Source organism: Armigeres subalbatus, unplaced genomic scaffold, assembly GCF_024139115.2.
Source record: "Armigeres subalbatus isolate Guangzhou_Male unplaced genomic scaffold, GZ_Asu_2 Contig1975, whole genome shotgun sequence".
In the NCBI taxonomy this organism is placed as follows: domain Eukaryota; kingdom Metazoa; phylum Arthropoda; class Insecta; order Diptera; family Culicidae; genus Armigeres; species Armigeres subalbatus.
In genome coordinates, this window is record NW_026942809.1 from 35,764 (window position 1) to 52,821 (window position 17,058).

General features: G+C 44.3%; 3 protein-coding genes across 3 annotated transcripts in view; all 3 read left to right on the forward strand.

Moving 5' to 3' along the window:
* The window catches only part of LOC134203575 (protein jim lovell-like), a gene marked incomplete at its 3' end in the record, with an annotated part of 49,970 nt that extends 33,778 nt beyond the window's left edge, over positions 1-16,192 (forward strand). Inside the window, exon 2 of the mRNA XM_062678441.1 lies at positions 14,442-16,192. Coding sequence (XP_062534425.1) covers positions 14,515-16,192 — 1,678 coding nt within the window. The remainder of the gene's footprint in view (positions 1-14,441) is intronic.
* Positions 3,122-5,297, forward strand: LOC134203573 (uncharacterized). Its single transcript, XM_062678438.1, has 2 exons — positions 3,122-4,668; positions 4,929-5,297. Exon 1 carries the CDS (start codon positions 3,122-3,124, stop codon positions 4,046-4,048), a length of 927 nt encoding a protein of 308 aa, XP_062534422.1. The 3' UTR covers positions 4,049-4,668; positions 4,929-5,297.
* Positions 5,852-6,271, forward strand: LOC134203574 (uncharacterized). The gene has a single exon (XM_062678440.1). It carries the CDS (start codon positions 5,852-5,854, stop codon positions 6,269-6,271), a length of 420 nt encoding a protein of 139 aa, XP_062534424.1.
* Positions 16,193-17,058: the final 866 nt, after the last annotated feature.

Sequence of the window (17,058 nt, forward strand, 5' to 3'; positions counted from 1 at the left end):
ATGATACAGCAGCACGAACCCATCACCCGAGAAATCCACCATCATTAATTAGTTTAAAATGGATCGCCGTACCGAATAGCACAAACCTAAATGTCTAGTCTGTAAGAAGAAATAAATGTTAAGTGTTAAATGTCTAAAATGTGTAGTGTAATGAAAATTAATAAATGTTGTGTATTGTGAGAGAATAAAATGTAGTTTGGCTGTGTAAAAGTGCGTTCGGATCATTTGGCAAAGGCAAGAAAACCGAAGAAGGAACCCCAAACCATCCAAGGAAACCAAAACCCCACCAACCGAAACCCAAAAATCAACCGGAACCAGTGCCAATCGAAGGTAACGGCCCAACATCCCTACATTTGGTCCATCGAACCGGGTGTCTGGAGACATTCGGCAGCCAAAAAACCCGCACTTTAAGGATTCAATCATCGCCATTGAGAATCGCACTTATCCGAAGCACTAAAACGCCATAAATCACCATTGCGCCACTCACCTTTCCACTCGAATACAAATATTCGCCATCGCCAAAGCCCGCAGCCGATCGCAAATTGGATCATCATCACCACTTTGTGTGAGAACCCGTCACGATCGTCGTCATCAATCAGCTGTTTACGTACTGCCGTAAGAATCCAGATTCCGACGTTTTTCATCACCAACCCATGGGCAAGGTGCCCTGGTCGGTCCAGGTAAATATACCCGAATAGAATATGTCCTGCCGAAGCTAGGATTCTGGATCTCTACTACAAAAAATCTTCATTTTCACACGCGAAAATTCGACGATCAACTTGCCCGGCGAACGTAAACAAACATCGATCCCATCACCTGTGCGAATCGAGTGGACACGCACACAACCGAGACACTACACTGGCATCCATCCCGAACCGACGACACATCACTGGAATTGATTAATGGTCCCTGGTCATCAATCACCGAAGCACAATCGCATTAGCTTAGCGTATCGACACTACCAACTCACTTCACCCGTACAACACCACTACCCTGAAGAGTGCAGCCGTACGAGATTCCTTTTTCGAAGGTAAATAATTATATTGCACTGCACTCAGTATATGTTCTTGCCGAAGCAAGGATCGACAGTTCACTACACCGATTGTTTTGTTTCCGAATCTGTTATGAATGCGCACGACTGACTGGCTAAATGTACCTACGACGTCTCTCGAAATTTTGTGGAACATATGTGCGAGGGGTAGCCGGTGTAAAACGCACTACGCACATTTTGAAAAAGTTTGAACTTTTTAATTTTTGCCGTTTGGATATTTTGGAGCAAATAATTGTTTGTGAGGTTAGTGAGAACTGGTATATGTCCAGCCGAAGCTGGACTCAGCCGTTGATACTACATTGAAGTTTTCCTTTCGAATTATCGATCTGGCATTGCAAATTTGGACGAAAATTTTGGGAATCGAGTTGAAGTTGGATTAGTCAACCGATACTAAACGTTAATTGAGGACGATTTGATTGACATCAGCATTCATTCGGCATAGCTGTAGAGCAGCGCACCGAATTGTTTCCGAAGGTAAATAAAAACTCTACAGTTTATGTCCTGTCGAAGCTAGGACGAATCGCAGTTATTACACCGAAGTCTTTATTTCTTTGTGTCTGTGGTGCAAGTGAAATTCGTGACCATGCCTAAGCTGCCGTCGATGAAAATCCTGTTAACCAAGGCGAAGTCTCATCAGTGTCTCTTCAACGAAATCTGTACTTTCGTTGATCAAATCAATGCAGAAACCACAGCGAATCAACTGACTGTTCGAATGGAGAACTTTGACGGGCTCTGGGAAAACATCAACGAGGCGCTGAATGCAATCGAGACCCATGATGATTATCCCGATGGAGATGAAAGCTGTAGCAAGGAGCGTGCAGAGTATGGTAACCGCTATTACGACTACAAGGCGAGGATTTTGGATCGACTGAAGCAGCTAGAGCAACCTAGACAGGCCACTTCCGATCGAGCACAGGGCTCTGGGATGCATGATGTGGCGGAACACGTGCGTCTACCGCAGATTAAGCTGCAAACCTTCGATGGAAACATCGACGAATGGCTAAGTTTTCGTGACCTGTACACTTCGTTGATTCACCTGAAAGCGGACTTACCTGATGTCGAAAAGTTCCATTATCTGAAGGGCTGCTTGGCGGGGGAAGCCAAGTCGCTGATAGATCCACTAGCCATCACCAATATCAACTACCAAGTAGCCTGGAAGACACTTATGAATCGGTACAACGACAGCAAGTTGCTGAAAAGACGTCAGGTGCAAACGCTATTCAAATTACCGTCTCTCGGGAAGGAGTCTGCTTCCGAACTTCAATCGTTGCTGGAGAAGTTCGAACGTGTAATCCAAACTTTGGATCAAATCGTCCAGCCAGCAGATTACAAAGACTTGCTGTTGGTGGAAATCATGTGCTCCCGATTGGACCCAACCACAAGGCGCTGTTGGGAGGAGAATTCTGCTACAAAGGAGCAGGATAAGGTGAAGGATTTGATCGACTTTCTGCAAACCAGGATCAAGATTCTTGGATCCCTTCCGTTGAAACCTTCCGAGAAAAGAGAAACGCCGAAGATGCCTTCCCGAAAACCATCGACCGTTACGTCGAATCTTCCAACTACAAGTGTCCGACGTGCAGATTGGAAAATACCCAAAGGTGTAGAACTGGCAGATCCATCCTTCTTCGAATTAGCTTCTGTCGATCTGGTGATTGGTATCCAACATTTCTTCGATCTCATCAAATCCAAAAAGATATCGTTGGGAAATGGGTTCCCGACCTTGAATGAGTCTGTTTTTGGCTGGATTGTTTATGGTGTGGTCAACGATGCCAGTGCTGTAGTCCAAAAATCCTGCTACAAAGCAATGGCTACCGGTTTCGAGGAGCTGCTCAATCGGTTTTTGAGCAACTTTTCCCAAAAGAGGAGAGATGCGAGGAGCATTTCAAACGAACCGTGCGGAGATCCGAAAATGGACGGTACACCGCGTGTCGTATCCAAGGAACCAAGACAAATTGGTCGAATTGGGCGACTCAAGGGACATTGCGCTTCGACGACTTTTATGGTTGCAACGTAGACTGGATAGGGATCCAGACCTACCCGACCAGTATAAGCAGTTCACAACATGGGAACATGCGCAAGGTGGTTGATACAGGGAAAGAGGATTCCGTCCAAAGGTGTTTCCTTCCACACCATCCAGTTGTCAAACAGGACAGCACAACGACTAAGGTTAGAGTTGTATTCGATGCATCATCCAAAACACGTTCAGGAACGTCTCTCAACGATGCCTTGCTGGTAGGGCCAGTAATCCAGGACGATCTACGAGCAATCATCCTACGTTGTCGTATGGTTCGCATTATGTTGGTTGCCGATGTTGAGAAAATGTTCCGCCAAATTCTCATCTGTCAAGACGACATTCCTCTCCAAACTATCTTGTGGCGGACAGATGAACAATCCGATATCCAATGGTATGAGCTAACCACTGTTACTTACGGTACCAAACCTGCTCCCTATCTAGCTACGCGCACGCTGCAGCAACTAGCTGAAGATGAGCAACTCCAATTCCCTATGGCGGCAAGGGCTGTCAAGAAGGACGTGTATATGGATGACGTCCTGACTGGTACGAACACCGAAGAGGAAGCTATGGAGCTGAGGACCCAACTTGATTCGATGCTATCCAAAGGTGGATTTTCGTTGAGGAAATGGGCGTCGAATTGTCCAAAAGTGTTGGAAGGCATTCCCAAGGAAAATCTAGCGATCGCCAATACCGAAGAAGTGTCGCTAGACCCCGACCCATCCGTGAAAACCCTAGGTTTGGTTTGGTTACCAGGAACCGATCGTATCAAATTCCGCTTTAAGGTCGGTATTCCAAATTTTGACGAGGATCTGTCAAAACGGAAGGTACTCTCGATAATAGCCTCATTATTCGATCCACTTGGTTTGATCGGAGCGGTCATCTTGCGAGCGAAGCTGTTCATGCAATTACTTTGGACGCAAGAAGATGAGGAAGGAAACCGATTAGGCTGCGATCAGCCTTTTACCCCTGAAGCTGCTGGCTGAATGGCAGGCTTTTCACCATCAGCTACCCTGACTGAACGAGTTGATCATTCAACGTTGCGTTGTTTTACCAGAATCAGCGAAGGTTCATTTGCATATCTTCTCGGATGCCTCAGAGCGTGCATATGGAACATGTGCGTACATCCGGAGCGAGAATCACAAAGGAGAAGTTTGGGCTGCTTTATTGACATCAAAATCCAAGGTGGCACCGTTGAGGCGCCAATCAATTCCCCGGCTGGAGCTAAGCGGAGCATTGCTTTCCGCGCAGTTGGCAGAGAAAATCCTAGAGTCGATCCAGGTTCCAATGGAGGTGTTCTTTTGGTCCGACTCAACTTGCGCTCTCCAATGGATTAAGGGAAATCCTTCAATGTGGACAACATTCGTTGGCAATCGTGTAGCCAAGATCCAACGAATAACCGAGAAATATTCATGGAACCATGTTGCCGGAGTGGACAATCCGGCGGACCTAATATCCCGAGGTATTGGACCCGATCAAATCCATACCTGCACACTATGGTGGGAAGGCCCACCATGGCTCAAGAAGATGAGAGAAGAATGGCCAAGTTCATCAGCAACTCCCGTTGCACAAGATGTTGAAGCAGAGTTTCGTTCAACAGCACATTGTGCTAATCTGGGAGGGAGCTCTCGATACTACACATCAAATTAATTATATACTGTCGTCATGCAACAAGTAAATTTTCAACAAGAAAGAACAATCAACGTAGGCGCCACCTGAAAAGACTAAATTCATGTTTGCGTGTTATTGTTGATATATTGCCTTCTAAAATTTGCTTGCCGAGAGTTTCGTTTTCGGCTCACACTGACAGCTAGATTTCGGCTCGGCTTGACACACACATTTTTCGTATCTGTTTCTCCCTCCCAGGTGCTAATGAAAAGCCCGAAGGTTTTGTGGGCTGGTACATTTCCAAGTTCCCTTCGTACACAGATGTGCTGAGGCGAACAGCAATCTGGCAGCGTTTGACTCGAATACTGCGGAAGGAGGATCCGAAGCCGACCGGTTTTCTAACAGTGAAGGAGTTAGGTGAAGCCGAAATCACTATCATACGCAAACTTCAACAGGAAGAATTCTCGAGCGAATGGAAATCTCTTTCTCTGAAGAAACCAATACCAAAGAGCTCATCACTACGATGGTTCAATCCAAAGTTGTCAAGGGACAATGTAATCCGAGTCGGCGGGAGATTGGGTCACTCACAGGAGTCGGATAATGCCAAAAACCCCATGGTCTTACCTGCTCGTCATTTGTTCACCAGATTGCTAATCCAACACAATCACCAGCGCCTACTCCACGCAGGGCCGCAATTGCTATTGGCAACAATCCGGCAGAAGTACTGGCCTCTAGGGGGCGCAGTGTGGCAAGAAACGTTGTCCATAATTGCCAACGCTGCTTTCGAGTGAGCCCACCGCGGTGCAGCAATTCATAGGAGAGCTGCCTGTGGTAAGAGTCACAGTCGTAAGGCCATTTTCCAAGACCGGCGTCGATTATTTCGGCCCCGTCCATATCCTCCCAGAACGCCGGAGACCCGCAGTGAAAGGATATGTTGCACTCTTCGTCTGCATGTGCACAAAAGCGGTTCACCTGGAATTAGTATCCGACCTTTCGACCAATCGTTTCATCCAGGCATTCCGAAGATTCATTGGAAGAAGAGGCTATTGTTCTGATGTGTATTCAGACAATGGCACAAATTTCGTTGGAGCAAGAAATCAATTGCAGCAGTTGTTCGATCTACTTCGCAGTAAGCATCACCAGGACAGGGTCAGCCAAGACAGTGCTCAGGATGGCATACAATGGCACTTCAATCCCCTGCTGCTCCCCATTTTTGTGGCCTATGGGAGACAGCAGTGCGATCAGCAAAAATCCACATCCTGAAAGTTATCGGTGATAACCCTGCGACGATCGAGGACTTCAACACTCTTCTGGTGCAGGTGGAGGCTTGTCTGAATTCCAGGCCTATTACGGAGATGTCGGACGATCCGAATGACTTCGAACCACTTACACCTGGCCATTTTTTAATTGGAACATCGCTCCGCAAGCTACCAGATCCGGATATTCTACACCTCCCAACGAATCGATTGACCCAATTTCAGGTGATTCAACAAAGGGTACAGGTATTTTGTCGCTACTACAGTACTTGTCGCTACTACAGAGCCGGACAAAGCGTTGGAAACCACCAGTTGAGATCACCGTTGGGTAGCTCGTGGTCCTGAAGGACGAAAATTCTCCTCCTGCCCAATGGAAACTTGGGCACATAATGGAAGTACATCCTGGCAGCGATGGAGTCGTTAGGGTGGTGTCCGTCAAAACCGCCACTGGATACCTAAAGCGTCCTGTGGAGAAAGTATGCCTACTACCACCAGCTAATCAACCGCCAGACGAAGAGAACCAAAGTTGAGTTACATTGCGTTGCCATGTCGTCCACCCGTGTTCCGAGAGGTTCTTTTCTTTCTTTTCAGAAATTCTACAAATTTCAGGGTGGGGGAGAATGTTGAGGAACGCACCAACAAGTTCCCCACCCCTTTTTGAGGTCGGTCACTGGCTACGTAACTAGCGAAGGGATGATACAGCAGCACGAACCCATCACCCGAGAAATCCACCATCATTAATTAGTTTAAAATGGATCGCCGTACCGAATAGCACAAACCTAAATGTCTAGTCTGTAAGAAGAAATAAATGTTAAGTGTTAAATGTCTAAAATGTGTAGTGTAATGAAAATTAATAAATGTTGTGTATTGTGAGAGAATAAAATGTAGTTTGGCTGTGTAAAAGTGCGTTCGGATCATTTGGCAAAGGCAAGAAAACCGAAGAAGGAACCCCAAACCATCCAAGGAAACCAAAACTCCACCAACCGAAACCCAAAAATCAACCGGAACCAGTGCCAATCGAAGGTAACGGCCCAACATCCCTACACTGTCAAATGCTTGGAGTCGGTGTCGATTAGAAAACCCATTCACGTTCGGGAAGAAGTGAAGAGGAGTGCTAGTGTACCGTCGATAGATTCTACGAAACCCGACTACCCAGGAAACTACGAGAACTTGTAGAATGGAATGCTCTGCAATCGAGGAACAAAAGTAAAGCAACGCCCTAGATTTAGAGCGAAGGGGAATAGGCTATAAGAAGAAATTGATAGAGAAATTACGGTAGGAAATAAGTTAAATTTTCGAGATGGATGAAAAGATCGACGATTTAGTTGTGTTCACAAGACCAGAGTGTAGCCAAATCTACTTAATGAACTGTCAAACCGTTTACTTATCAAGCAAGTTTTGTTACCGCCTGATAATTATTATGGTAAAATGGACAATATCTGAACAGCTTAAAAGTTTTAGATTTCTGCTGCGTAGAACATAATTCGATCTACCTCTCAAACGAGGAACAAACTTGTATGCAGTTTGTGGATAGTTTAGCTATCTGGTTCCAAATGTTTAGAAGTGAACACTTAAATGAAGTCACTTAAAGGATTCATCAAAAATGCTAAAATAATAACAAGAACATCGTTGGGATCATTTTTGCGTAACTTTACAATCAGAAAATTTGCCCAAGACGACTTTCACGGTTCAGTGATACCGCCGATCATGGGCCTATGTTTATCGGGGCGCAATACGACCAAGCGATTGTGTCTTATGGACTTACCAACGATACGGTCCGCAACTGACTTCCTCTTCTGGCGATAGCGATAGTGATACTCCCTGGCGCATCTGATTCAACAATAGAAGCGACTCGAGAGTGAGAGCTTAGAATTGGCCATTCAGTTAGAGAGGAGTTCGTGGAGGAGTTGGGCCAGCAGTTGTCGTATTGCCATAAAGTGGGCGACTTCCAAACGGCGAGTCGGTAAGGTTTTTGACGTCTTCATGGAGTGTTTTGCCGAGATGGTTCCGAAAGCTACGTTAGAATAGGCAGAAACCGAAAACGAAGCCATTATGAAGAAAATAGTCGTTCAATCGAGGAAGCCGAAACGTAGTCAAACGTGTTGGTCAAAGTTCCGAGAACTAAAAGCATTGGACATAAATAATGGACGATGTGGGCATACAGAATGTTAAGCATAACGGACCTTGAGTAAAAGAGCACAATTGAACGATAATTTACCCGTAAATCATGTCTCCCAAAGAAACGATTCCCCGAAAGGCAAATATCAGTAGCATGTTTAGTTGCAGTCGATGGTTGAAGAGCTTACTCGGTATAAGGTAGAGATGGTCGGGTTTCACATTTTGTAAAACCGAACCCGACCCGAACCCGACTCAGAAATTCCTTTCAAACCCGGATCCGACCCGAACCCGGAATGAAAAATCTTACTAAACCCGAACCCGACCCGTACCCGACAATTTTTGCAGTCTTAAACCCGAGTTGGACCCGAACTTATTTTTTTGGCGGAAAACTCAAACTAGATAATTTATATTTCTCTTTACACCTAAAAGGGTATATGCCCGAACAACGAACAAGCCAGAAACGAATAAAAAAATATGCAATACTTTATTTTTTAAACTCGTACCCGACCCAGACCCGACATTTTATCAACTCACAAACCCGTACCCGACCCGAACCCGACATTGTTCTAATTTTTTAAACCCGAATCCGACCCGAACCCCCCGACCATCTCTAGTATAAGGCGTAAGTATATGTGGTCCCTTATTTTGTGATTGGCCATTTTGGATTTTTCATATTGATATCAGGGAAACGAAGGTAATGATTTTTTTTTTTTGAAAAATATTATGTTCGGCGAAATGTCATATTTGGGTAAAATGTTATTTTCGGCCAAATATTATTTTCGGGAAAATGTCATTATCGAGAAAATGGCATTTTGGGTCAAATCATATTTTCATGAACTTTTGACGAAATGTTAGTTTCAGTCATCTCGAAATGTTGGTTTATAGATAAAATTTATTCCTTCTTATTCTTTATCCACATATATTGCTATATATGTAGACGAATAATCAGAAGAAATAAATTTTGGCTGTTACGCCCTTTTCAAATGTTGGTCTAGGTTTCATGTCATTTCTAAGAAATTATATTTTTGGGAATTGTACAATTCCAAGGAACCTCGTATGATATAAAAAATGGAAAATTTTGTTTATCCCTTAGATCCATTATGCCTATCGTACATTTTCCTTACCGTCCGTTATGCCTAACGTCCCGTTATCTGAACTAGAATAATTCATTCACCAGAAGTCCGGGCATTTTAGGAGAAACTGTCAGGAGCTTCTGATGCAAAGTATAGAAGAGCAATGGGAGACGGTTAAAAGGGCTGAATCTATGGCCGCCTTGTCTGTAGGATGATCACAGAGAACAATAGTGTCACGCAAGGATGCAGTACAAGGTAGATGGATGCCAAGAAAATATAACGCTTTTTACCAGAAACGTTCTGGAGGATACAAAAGGCGTGCAACAACCATCTCTGGTCGGGTCGGGTAGTGCGATTCAGAATAGTTCCAGTAACGTTGTAAAATAGCAATAGAAAGGTCAGTTCCCTAGCATTAATTGACGAAATATCATCATCAACTATCATGATGGACAGCGAACTCGCGGAAGCGTTGGGTGCAGATGAACTAGCAGAACCATTGCAAAAGAGCTAGACGAACGTACGGAGAGTCAATCGAAAAAGGCGTTACTTGAAACATCCGCTCGAGACACGTTGAATCGATACAAGTCAGGCAGGATACAAGGTGCTCGAGGCTCACGCCGTGCCCAGGATGGATCTCCCTGCTCAGAAGCTGAATATGATTGACAGAGACAGAGACATCTGCTCCGATGATCTTATTGGGGATCAATATCCACCTCATTGCCCCGCTAGAACTACGAGAAGGGACGGCGTATGGCCCACGTACAAACGTCATATGCAACGTACATTCCCTGGGACATTATCGATGCACATGTGATGTAGACAGTCAGACGGATAAAATACTGAATGACGTGATAGGACTGCATTTGTCAAAAGAGGTTGGAGTATCGCCAATACGCCTTGAATGGAAAAACGGTCAATGCTTGTGAAATATTTGAGAATACATCCAAAAGGGGGAGTCGAAGATTCGAGACTGAATTGTTATGAAAAGAGGACGAGATCCAATCTCCCGAAAATATCAACAAGGCTATGAAGTGGGTGCGAAATAAATACCCGATCAGTAGATAGTAACAGATTTATAACAGAACTTGTTATTCTGTTACAGCATTTTTTTATAACAGCGGTTGTTATAAAACATGTACCATTAGTTAAGTTATTGAAAAGATCATTCTATAGCAATACTATAGCAAATGTCATATTTGGGAAAAATGTTATTGAAACGATCACGAAATTTGCTTTCCTCCATCTTTGACAGAGAATTTATAACAACATTATTGCAAGTTTTGTTATTCGGAACACATATTGATATAATTGTGATGAAATTTTGCTATGACTAACTGGTCGGGTAGGGGAGCCATATTAGTGAATGACAAAACTTTAGTATTTTAGATATCACTGAAACTTTGCAACGTGTTCGGTACCAGCATAAGTGTTTTGGCGTGAGGATATCAAAGTTTTGGAAAAGCAGTAATTCCGAAATCGTTCGTTTTAGAAAAAAAATTTCTGAGATGAAATGGGGGGATAAAAAAATATAAACTGAAAAAAAAATGACTTGAAAAAATCGTTATTGAAACTTAAAATTCAAATTTAAAAAATACATAAGGCAGTTACAAATATTTAAAAACAATTATATCTCCCCCCCCCTCGGATTTTTTCGCCCAAAAATAATATTTTTAATATTTTTTTTATTTGGACGAAATGGCCATTGTTTTAGGGTCAACATGGTCAAAAAATGGTTGAAAAAGTTTTCCTAATAGCAACGTTTTGAAGATTAGCATTAGCATTGAGCAATTCACTCAAACTCGTTGGTGGTACAAGCCAAGACTATTGTATGAGAGTAGCATCACTTTCATCCGTCACCAAAGATATTAATTTGGGACTAATCACTATCTCTTGGATGGAAGCAATGTACTCTCCGATAGTCGAGGTCTGTCCAGATGCAGAGGACTCGACGACCTCTCATAGGTGCCACGGGAGGTTTTGGGATTGTGTGGGAGGTTATAACAGTAGAAATCGTTTTGGTAGAACGTGAAACACATAAAAAAACTAAGATAGAAATACAAACTAGGAAAGGGACAAGCCTGGAATTGAACCCACGACCTCCTGCTTATGAGGCAGAAGCGGTAGCCACTAGACCACCGAGCTCATGTTAGTTTTTCTTCTGTCAATAACCTCAAAACTGATCGGGCCTTTACACATCCAGACGTGAGAATCTTATTTGCTAGAGGAATCGGTTGTGAATTTCCGGAGGAATCGTTAGTGGATTACAGAAGGAATCGTTTGTGGAGCGAAGGAATCTCTTCCGAATAGACGGACCCTAGCAGCACACATATTCCACATAGATTACTGCAACTCATATGTGACTGGATTCAGTCACAATCAAGTTGCTGCAACCATTTTTGTCTGACTTGTGCTGCTCGGGGAGGAATGTTTCTCAAATTTCCGAAAGAATCTTTAGCGGAATGCCGGAGGAATCATTCCCTAAGTGCCGGAGCAACCGTTCGCGGATTGCAGAAAGAATCGTTCCCTAATTCCCAGATGAATCTGTCGTAAATTGCCGCAGGAATAGTTTGTATACTGAATTTCCGTTGAAATCGCTCGCAGATTGGGGAAGGAATCGTTCTTGAATGGTTTATGGAATCGTTCTCGAATTGCAGGAGGAATTGATCGAAGATTTCCAAAAGTATCATTTTCGAATTGCCGGAGAAATCTTTCTCGCAGGAGAACCGCTTACAAACTCCAGAGGAATTCTTCTCGAATTGCCGGAGGAGTCATTAGCGGATTACCGGAGGAATGATTCGTGAATTTCCGGAGGCATCGGTCTAAAATTGGCGCAAGAATGGTTTGCGGATTACTGGAGGAATTGTTCATGAATTACTGAAGGAATGCCGAAGGAATCGCTCCCGGATTATCGGTGGAATCGTTTGCAAATTATCGGAAAATATGCATCCGCATTACCAGAGGATACAGTCTCAAATTGGTGAAGGGATCGTTCGTAATTATCCAGAGGAATCGTTCAGGCATTGTCAGCGGAATCTTTCTCAAAATTTCCCGTGGATTACTCAAATTTCCGGATGAATGGTTTGTGAATTGTCGGAGGAACGCAAATTGCTTGTTCGTTGAAGGAATGCCGGAGGAGTCGTGTGGGAGATGACGCCATTTGACGTAGCATTTCATAAAAACTTCAAATATGTTACTTATATGACTGCTCCGGTAATCCCCGAACGATTCCTTCGGCAATTCAGGAACAATTCCCCCAGAAATCCGGGAGCACTTCCTCAAGCAATCGGGGACGATTTCTCCGGCAATTTACGAACGACTCTTTCTGCAATCCGGTAACGATTTCTCGGGCATTCCGGGAACGATTTCTCCACCAAACCGGAAATGATTTCATTCGCAATCCGCGAACGATTCCTCCAGCAATCCGGGAACGATTCCTCCGTCAGTCCGCTAATGATTCTTCGGCAATTTTTGAACGATCAGAAAAACAAATCAGAAACGTTTCTTTCGGCAAGAAACGATTCCTCTGACAATCCACGAACGAATCCTATGGCAATCTGGAAAGATATCTTCGGCAATTTTGGAACGAATCCTCTGGAAATCCTGGAACAACTCCTACTGCCCATGATCGCATATTTGCAACCCTCGCATTTTTGTTCATTGTGCAGAAAGCCTGTGAATCGAACAGGAAGCTCAATTAATAGCGTCTAATCCCACAACAGTAAAATAGGCTTTACTATCTTGCTTATCTGTGGTAAGCTGAAAAGGATTGAGTTTGTGGGGAGGATTGACAAATGATTTACAAAATCAACTAAAATGCAAATGTTACAAATATGTGATATTGGGCAGTGCAGCAAAATGGGAATAATTTTGGCAATCCGGGAACGATTTCTCGGCAGCATAGGGATAATTCCTCCGCGAATTCACTAACGATTCCTCCGGAAATTCGTAAACGATTCGTACTTGCATGGTTATCATCTGACATCTGCTGCAGCAGCGTATACCAATATTTTGCATAGTTCTGCATCGTTTCGTTTCGAAAAAAAGATGCAATATGAAAAATCTGATGAAAGTACACTGATCTAAAATATCTCCTTAATCTCGATAACCATTGAATAGTCAATCTAGATGTGTCCCACCCCTCTCATTTATACAATAATCAATAAATTTGTCATTTTAAAAACTATCCTTTGAACAAACGTCAAACCTTTTGCAATGTTTGAGTTTTTGCTTAATTAAATGTTTAAGTCCTGGTCCGAGCAATATTTGTTCGAAAAATTTGAACTAGGTATTTGAATATTATTCCGGTAAAAAATCATTCAAATCAAAATTATGTGATCAATTGTCGTCAGATTGAATATTCCAAAGTTTATGACTAGGCCAAAACTAATAATTCGACTCCAAACAAAATTGTTATTAGTCTCTTCAGCGATCGATTCTCCCCTGAGAAAAACTCGAAACTTTCCTAGGTAGTCCAAAACAACATCCGTCATCGCTGCGTCACCATTCATCAGGGTAAACATTATTAAAGTTTTCCGTCCAATGGGACCACTAAAGACCGCGAGACTGTGCACTGTTTGCTGTCCGGAGTGCTACCCCACCATGCGACACCGAGTCCAAAACAGTCTGCTACCCACCGCTGGATGATGGTGGGGAGGAGCATCCAGTCGTGGATCTTTAAGAAGAGAAAACTTCTTTTTTTTTAGTGGAAAAACGAAAAGCAAAATCTGGGAACAAAATTGAAATTCACTGTCACTGCCTTCTTGCTTGCTTCGTTTCGTCTTTTGGATCTCACTGTGGCAGCAACAGCAGCAGCAGCAGAAGTCGCTTAACCACGCCGCCCAACTTCCGAGGATGGGGAAGGTATAAATTGAATATTTTTTTCCGTGGTGCTACTCTTCGTCTGGAAAGCGACCTGTCCGTGGTTTTTTTCCTTCTTCTTAAGGGTAAACACGCTGATCCTAATGGTTCGCAAGGTTGTCGACTGCGGGAGGAATATATGCGCTCTTTGCATGTGGGTTTTATTGCCACCGAGAAGCGTGTGCCATTCGCTAAATAGCTGAAGCATTCGTGTTAGGCAAATTACGGTGCATGCTTGCCTTGTAAATTGAAAAATTGAGCTATTAAAGCGCTACCCGGGTTTCATGGTTTTGATTTCCAGCTGCTCCGCGTTGCGAAGAAAAACTTTTCTCGCAAAACGGTTCGCTCAGTTACCTAAAGTCATTATCCAATTTGTTTTCATTTCCTCGACTAACGCGATACATTGCTGCCATTGATCGATTTCACGCCATTGTAAAACAGTTTTCCCTTTTCCTCTCTCATTGCAGACCGAGCGACATCGTCTTCTGAACGAGACCCTCCGCAAACTGTCGCGCATGCAGCTGCCTGACTAAAGGCCAGATGAAAGAAAAGTACGAAATCATGACGGACCAGGAGCACTACAGTCTTCGGTGGAACAACCACCAGAACCACATTCTGCGGGCGTTCGACACTCTGCTGCAAACCAAAACTCTCGTTGACGTCACGCTGGTCTGTGCCGAGACGAGCATTCGGGCGCACAAGGTCGTCCTATCGGCGTGCTCGCCCTTCTTTCAACGAGTGTTTTCCGAAACTCCCTGCAAGCATCCTGTGATAGTGTTGAAAGACTTCCGCGGATGGGTGGTGCAAGCGATTGTCGATTTTATGTACCGCGGTGAGATCAGCGTTCCCCAGGAACGGCTCTCGGTGCTCATTCAAGCGGGAGAATCCCTTCAAGTTCGTGGACTAGTCGATCACCCAGTAGCAGGAAATACACCGACTCCAGCGCAGTCGCCAGAGGACTTTAGCCTATTGGACTCCTCACTAATATCGCCAACTTCGCCGTCACTTCCGTCGCCAAACTTCAACCACCACCATGCCCGCCACTCGCACCCGAACCCCGCGGCGACGAGCATGCTGAGCGCCAGCACACCAAAGCTCCTGCTGCCACCGCAGGTGTTCGCCGACCCTGCTCTGAACCTGACCAATCCGGATCTCTGCACATCTCCAATGCCACGCCGAAAGCAGGCTCGCCCAAGACGCCGATCAGGTGACTGTGCCCCTCAAGATCTCAGCAGTAAACCCACCAGCCCCGTTCCACCCTGTATCGACGATAAGGAGGACGAAGACAACGAAATTGACCGCGAAGATGACGATGAACAGGACGATGAGGATGACGATATCAAAGAAATCATTCGGAGAAGCGAAAGTGATGACAAAAAGGATTCCAGCCCACAGAAAACGCCAAGCAAAGAGGAAGACAACGAAAAAGACAGCAAAAACAACTCGACCGCTTCAACGGCCAGTCTTTCCGGAATGGAAGGTCCCGAGAACCTGTGTATGAAGAAATCCTCATCCTCTAGTAGCAGCTCCAGCAGCGGAAACATTTCCTCCCATTCGCACAAGGACGGCAGCTCTCGGCTATCGGATCCATCGAGTTTGAAGGACAGCCCCCCGGAACCCACAATTGGTAGACTCTCGTTAAAAGACATCCGGCACCTGAATCGCTCGTCGCTGGTCCGTTCGATGAGTTCCCTATCGCCTCCACCTTCGTTTCATCTGAACAACAATCCTCCGTCACGCCTCTCCCTGTCGGAGAAACGGGTCAAACTGGAGGACCGCGATGACGAGCGGCTCGGCGACGACGACGGGTCCCATTTTTTAGACCACATGGACCTGGCCTTGGCCGCCCATCAGCACCCGCTGGCGCATCTTTCGCACCGGAACTCCTCGCCCCAACTGCGACCACCGGGCCTCACACCGGACGGCGACAACAACAATAGCAGTAGCAGTAAGAACAACAACAACAGTGGATCCGGCCCGGGGGGAATGGGAAACGGATCCAGTCGGGATGGCGGCAGTGGTGCCGGCGGTTCGCTCGGAATGGGCCCCGGCAAGGAGGGCCGACTGGGCCCGAAGGATTTTCTGCACAGCCCGACGCTAAATTTTCCGCCGTTCTTCAACCAATCGGACGGCGGTGGGGCGCCGAGACCGCCGCACTCGCCGCTGTCCTTTCCGCACATGCCGTCGGTTTCGTCGCTGACGCTGACACCGCCGCACAGTGAGTATTTTTTGTATGGAAGTGCATTTTTTTTCAGGATTTTCTTAAGAAATATTGGAACAGTAATGACATCTTAAAGAGAAGTTCAAGATACAAATTGGTGAACTAAAATGTCCGCTAACAAACGCATTTTGTTATCCAGTTCGTTTTAAGAAATTTTATTCCGGCATCTCAACAGCCATTCGACAGACAATGTTTCAACGTCTTACCAAGAAAGAATTTCTGCGAATCATTTTAAATTTACGAGTGTCTCATTTCTGCGTTTCGTTTTAGTCTGCAGAGTGCATTTTTTAATCCTCAATTAATGACAGATTTCATACTTAGGCGTAGCGTTGCCGCAATACCAAATTCGATACCAAATAAAAATCATAATTTATATTTATTTGCAGATTGCTTCAAATAATATATTTCAAAAATATTCTAATTTTTCGGACGTCCCAACATATTGCGGAACCTAAAATTTTCTGATTATTGATATTCATGGCCATACATTTTGGTGAATTTTCCAAATAATCTAAGAATTGAAATTCTGGGTTTGACACATTTCAAAATAATCAATTTTGCCAGACGTCCCAACTTGTTTCGGACCCTCCTATTTAAAAGGTTTTTTTAGAAAAGGAACTTAAGGAGATTTTTTTTGAGAAAATCCTTGGGTATTATTGAGGTTTTTCTTTGTTTGTTAATTATTCCTCTATTTTTCTGATCCTTTCTTCTTCATCTTCACACTTTCTCTTTTTTATTCCTTGTGTTTTTTTTTTTCAAATTTCTTGTTAGGTTTTCTTTATATTTTCTTCCACTTCTTTTTCTTCATTCTTCTTCCATCTCTATCCATTGTCTATCCTCTTCCTTTAATTGTTTTCTTCCTC

Excerpts from the sequence above, each read along its gene's own strand:
- LOC134203573 (XM_062678438.1), top strand. The coding sequence starts at position 3,122 with ATGCGCAAGGTGGTTGATACAGGGAAAGAGGATTCCGTCCAAAGGTGT.
- LOC134203574 (XM_062678440.1), top strand. The coding sequence starts at position 5,852 with ATGGCACTTCAATCCCCTGCTGCTCCCCATTTTTGTGGCCTATGGGAG.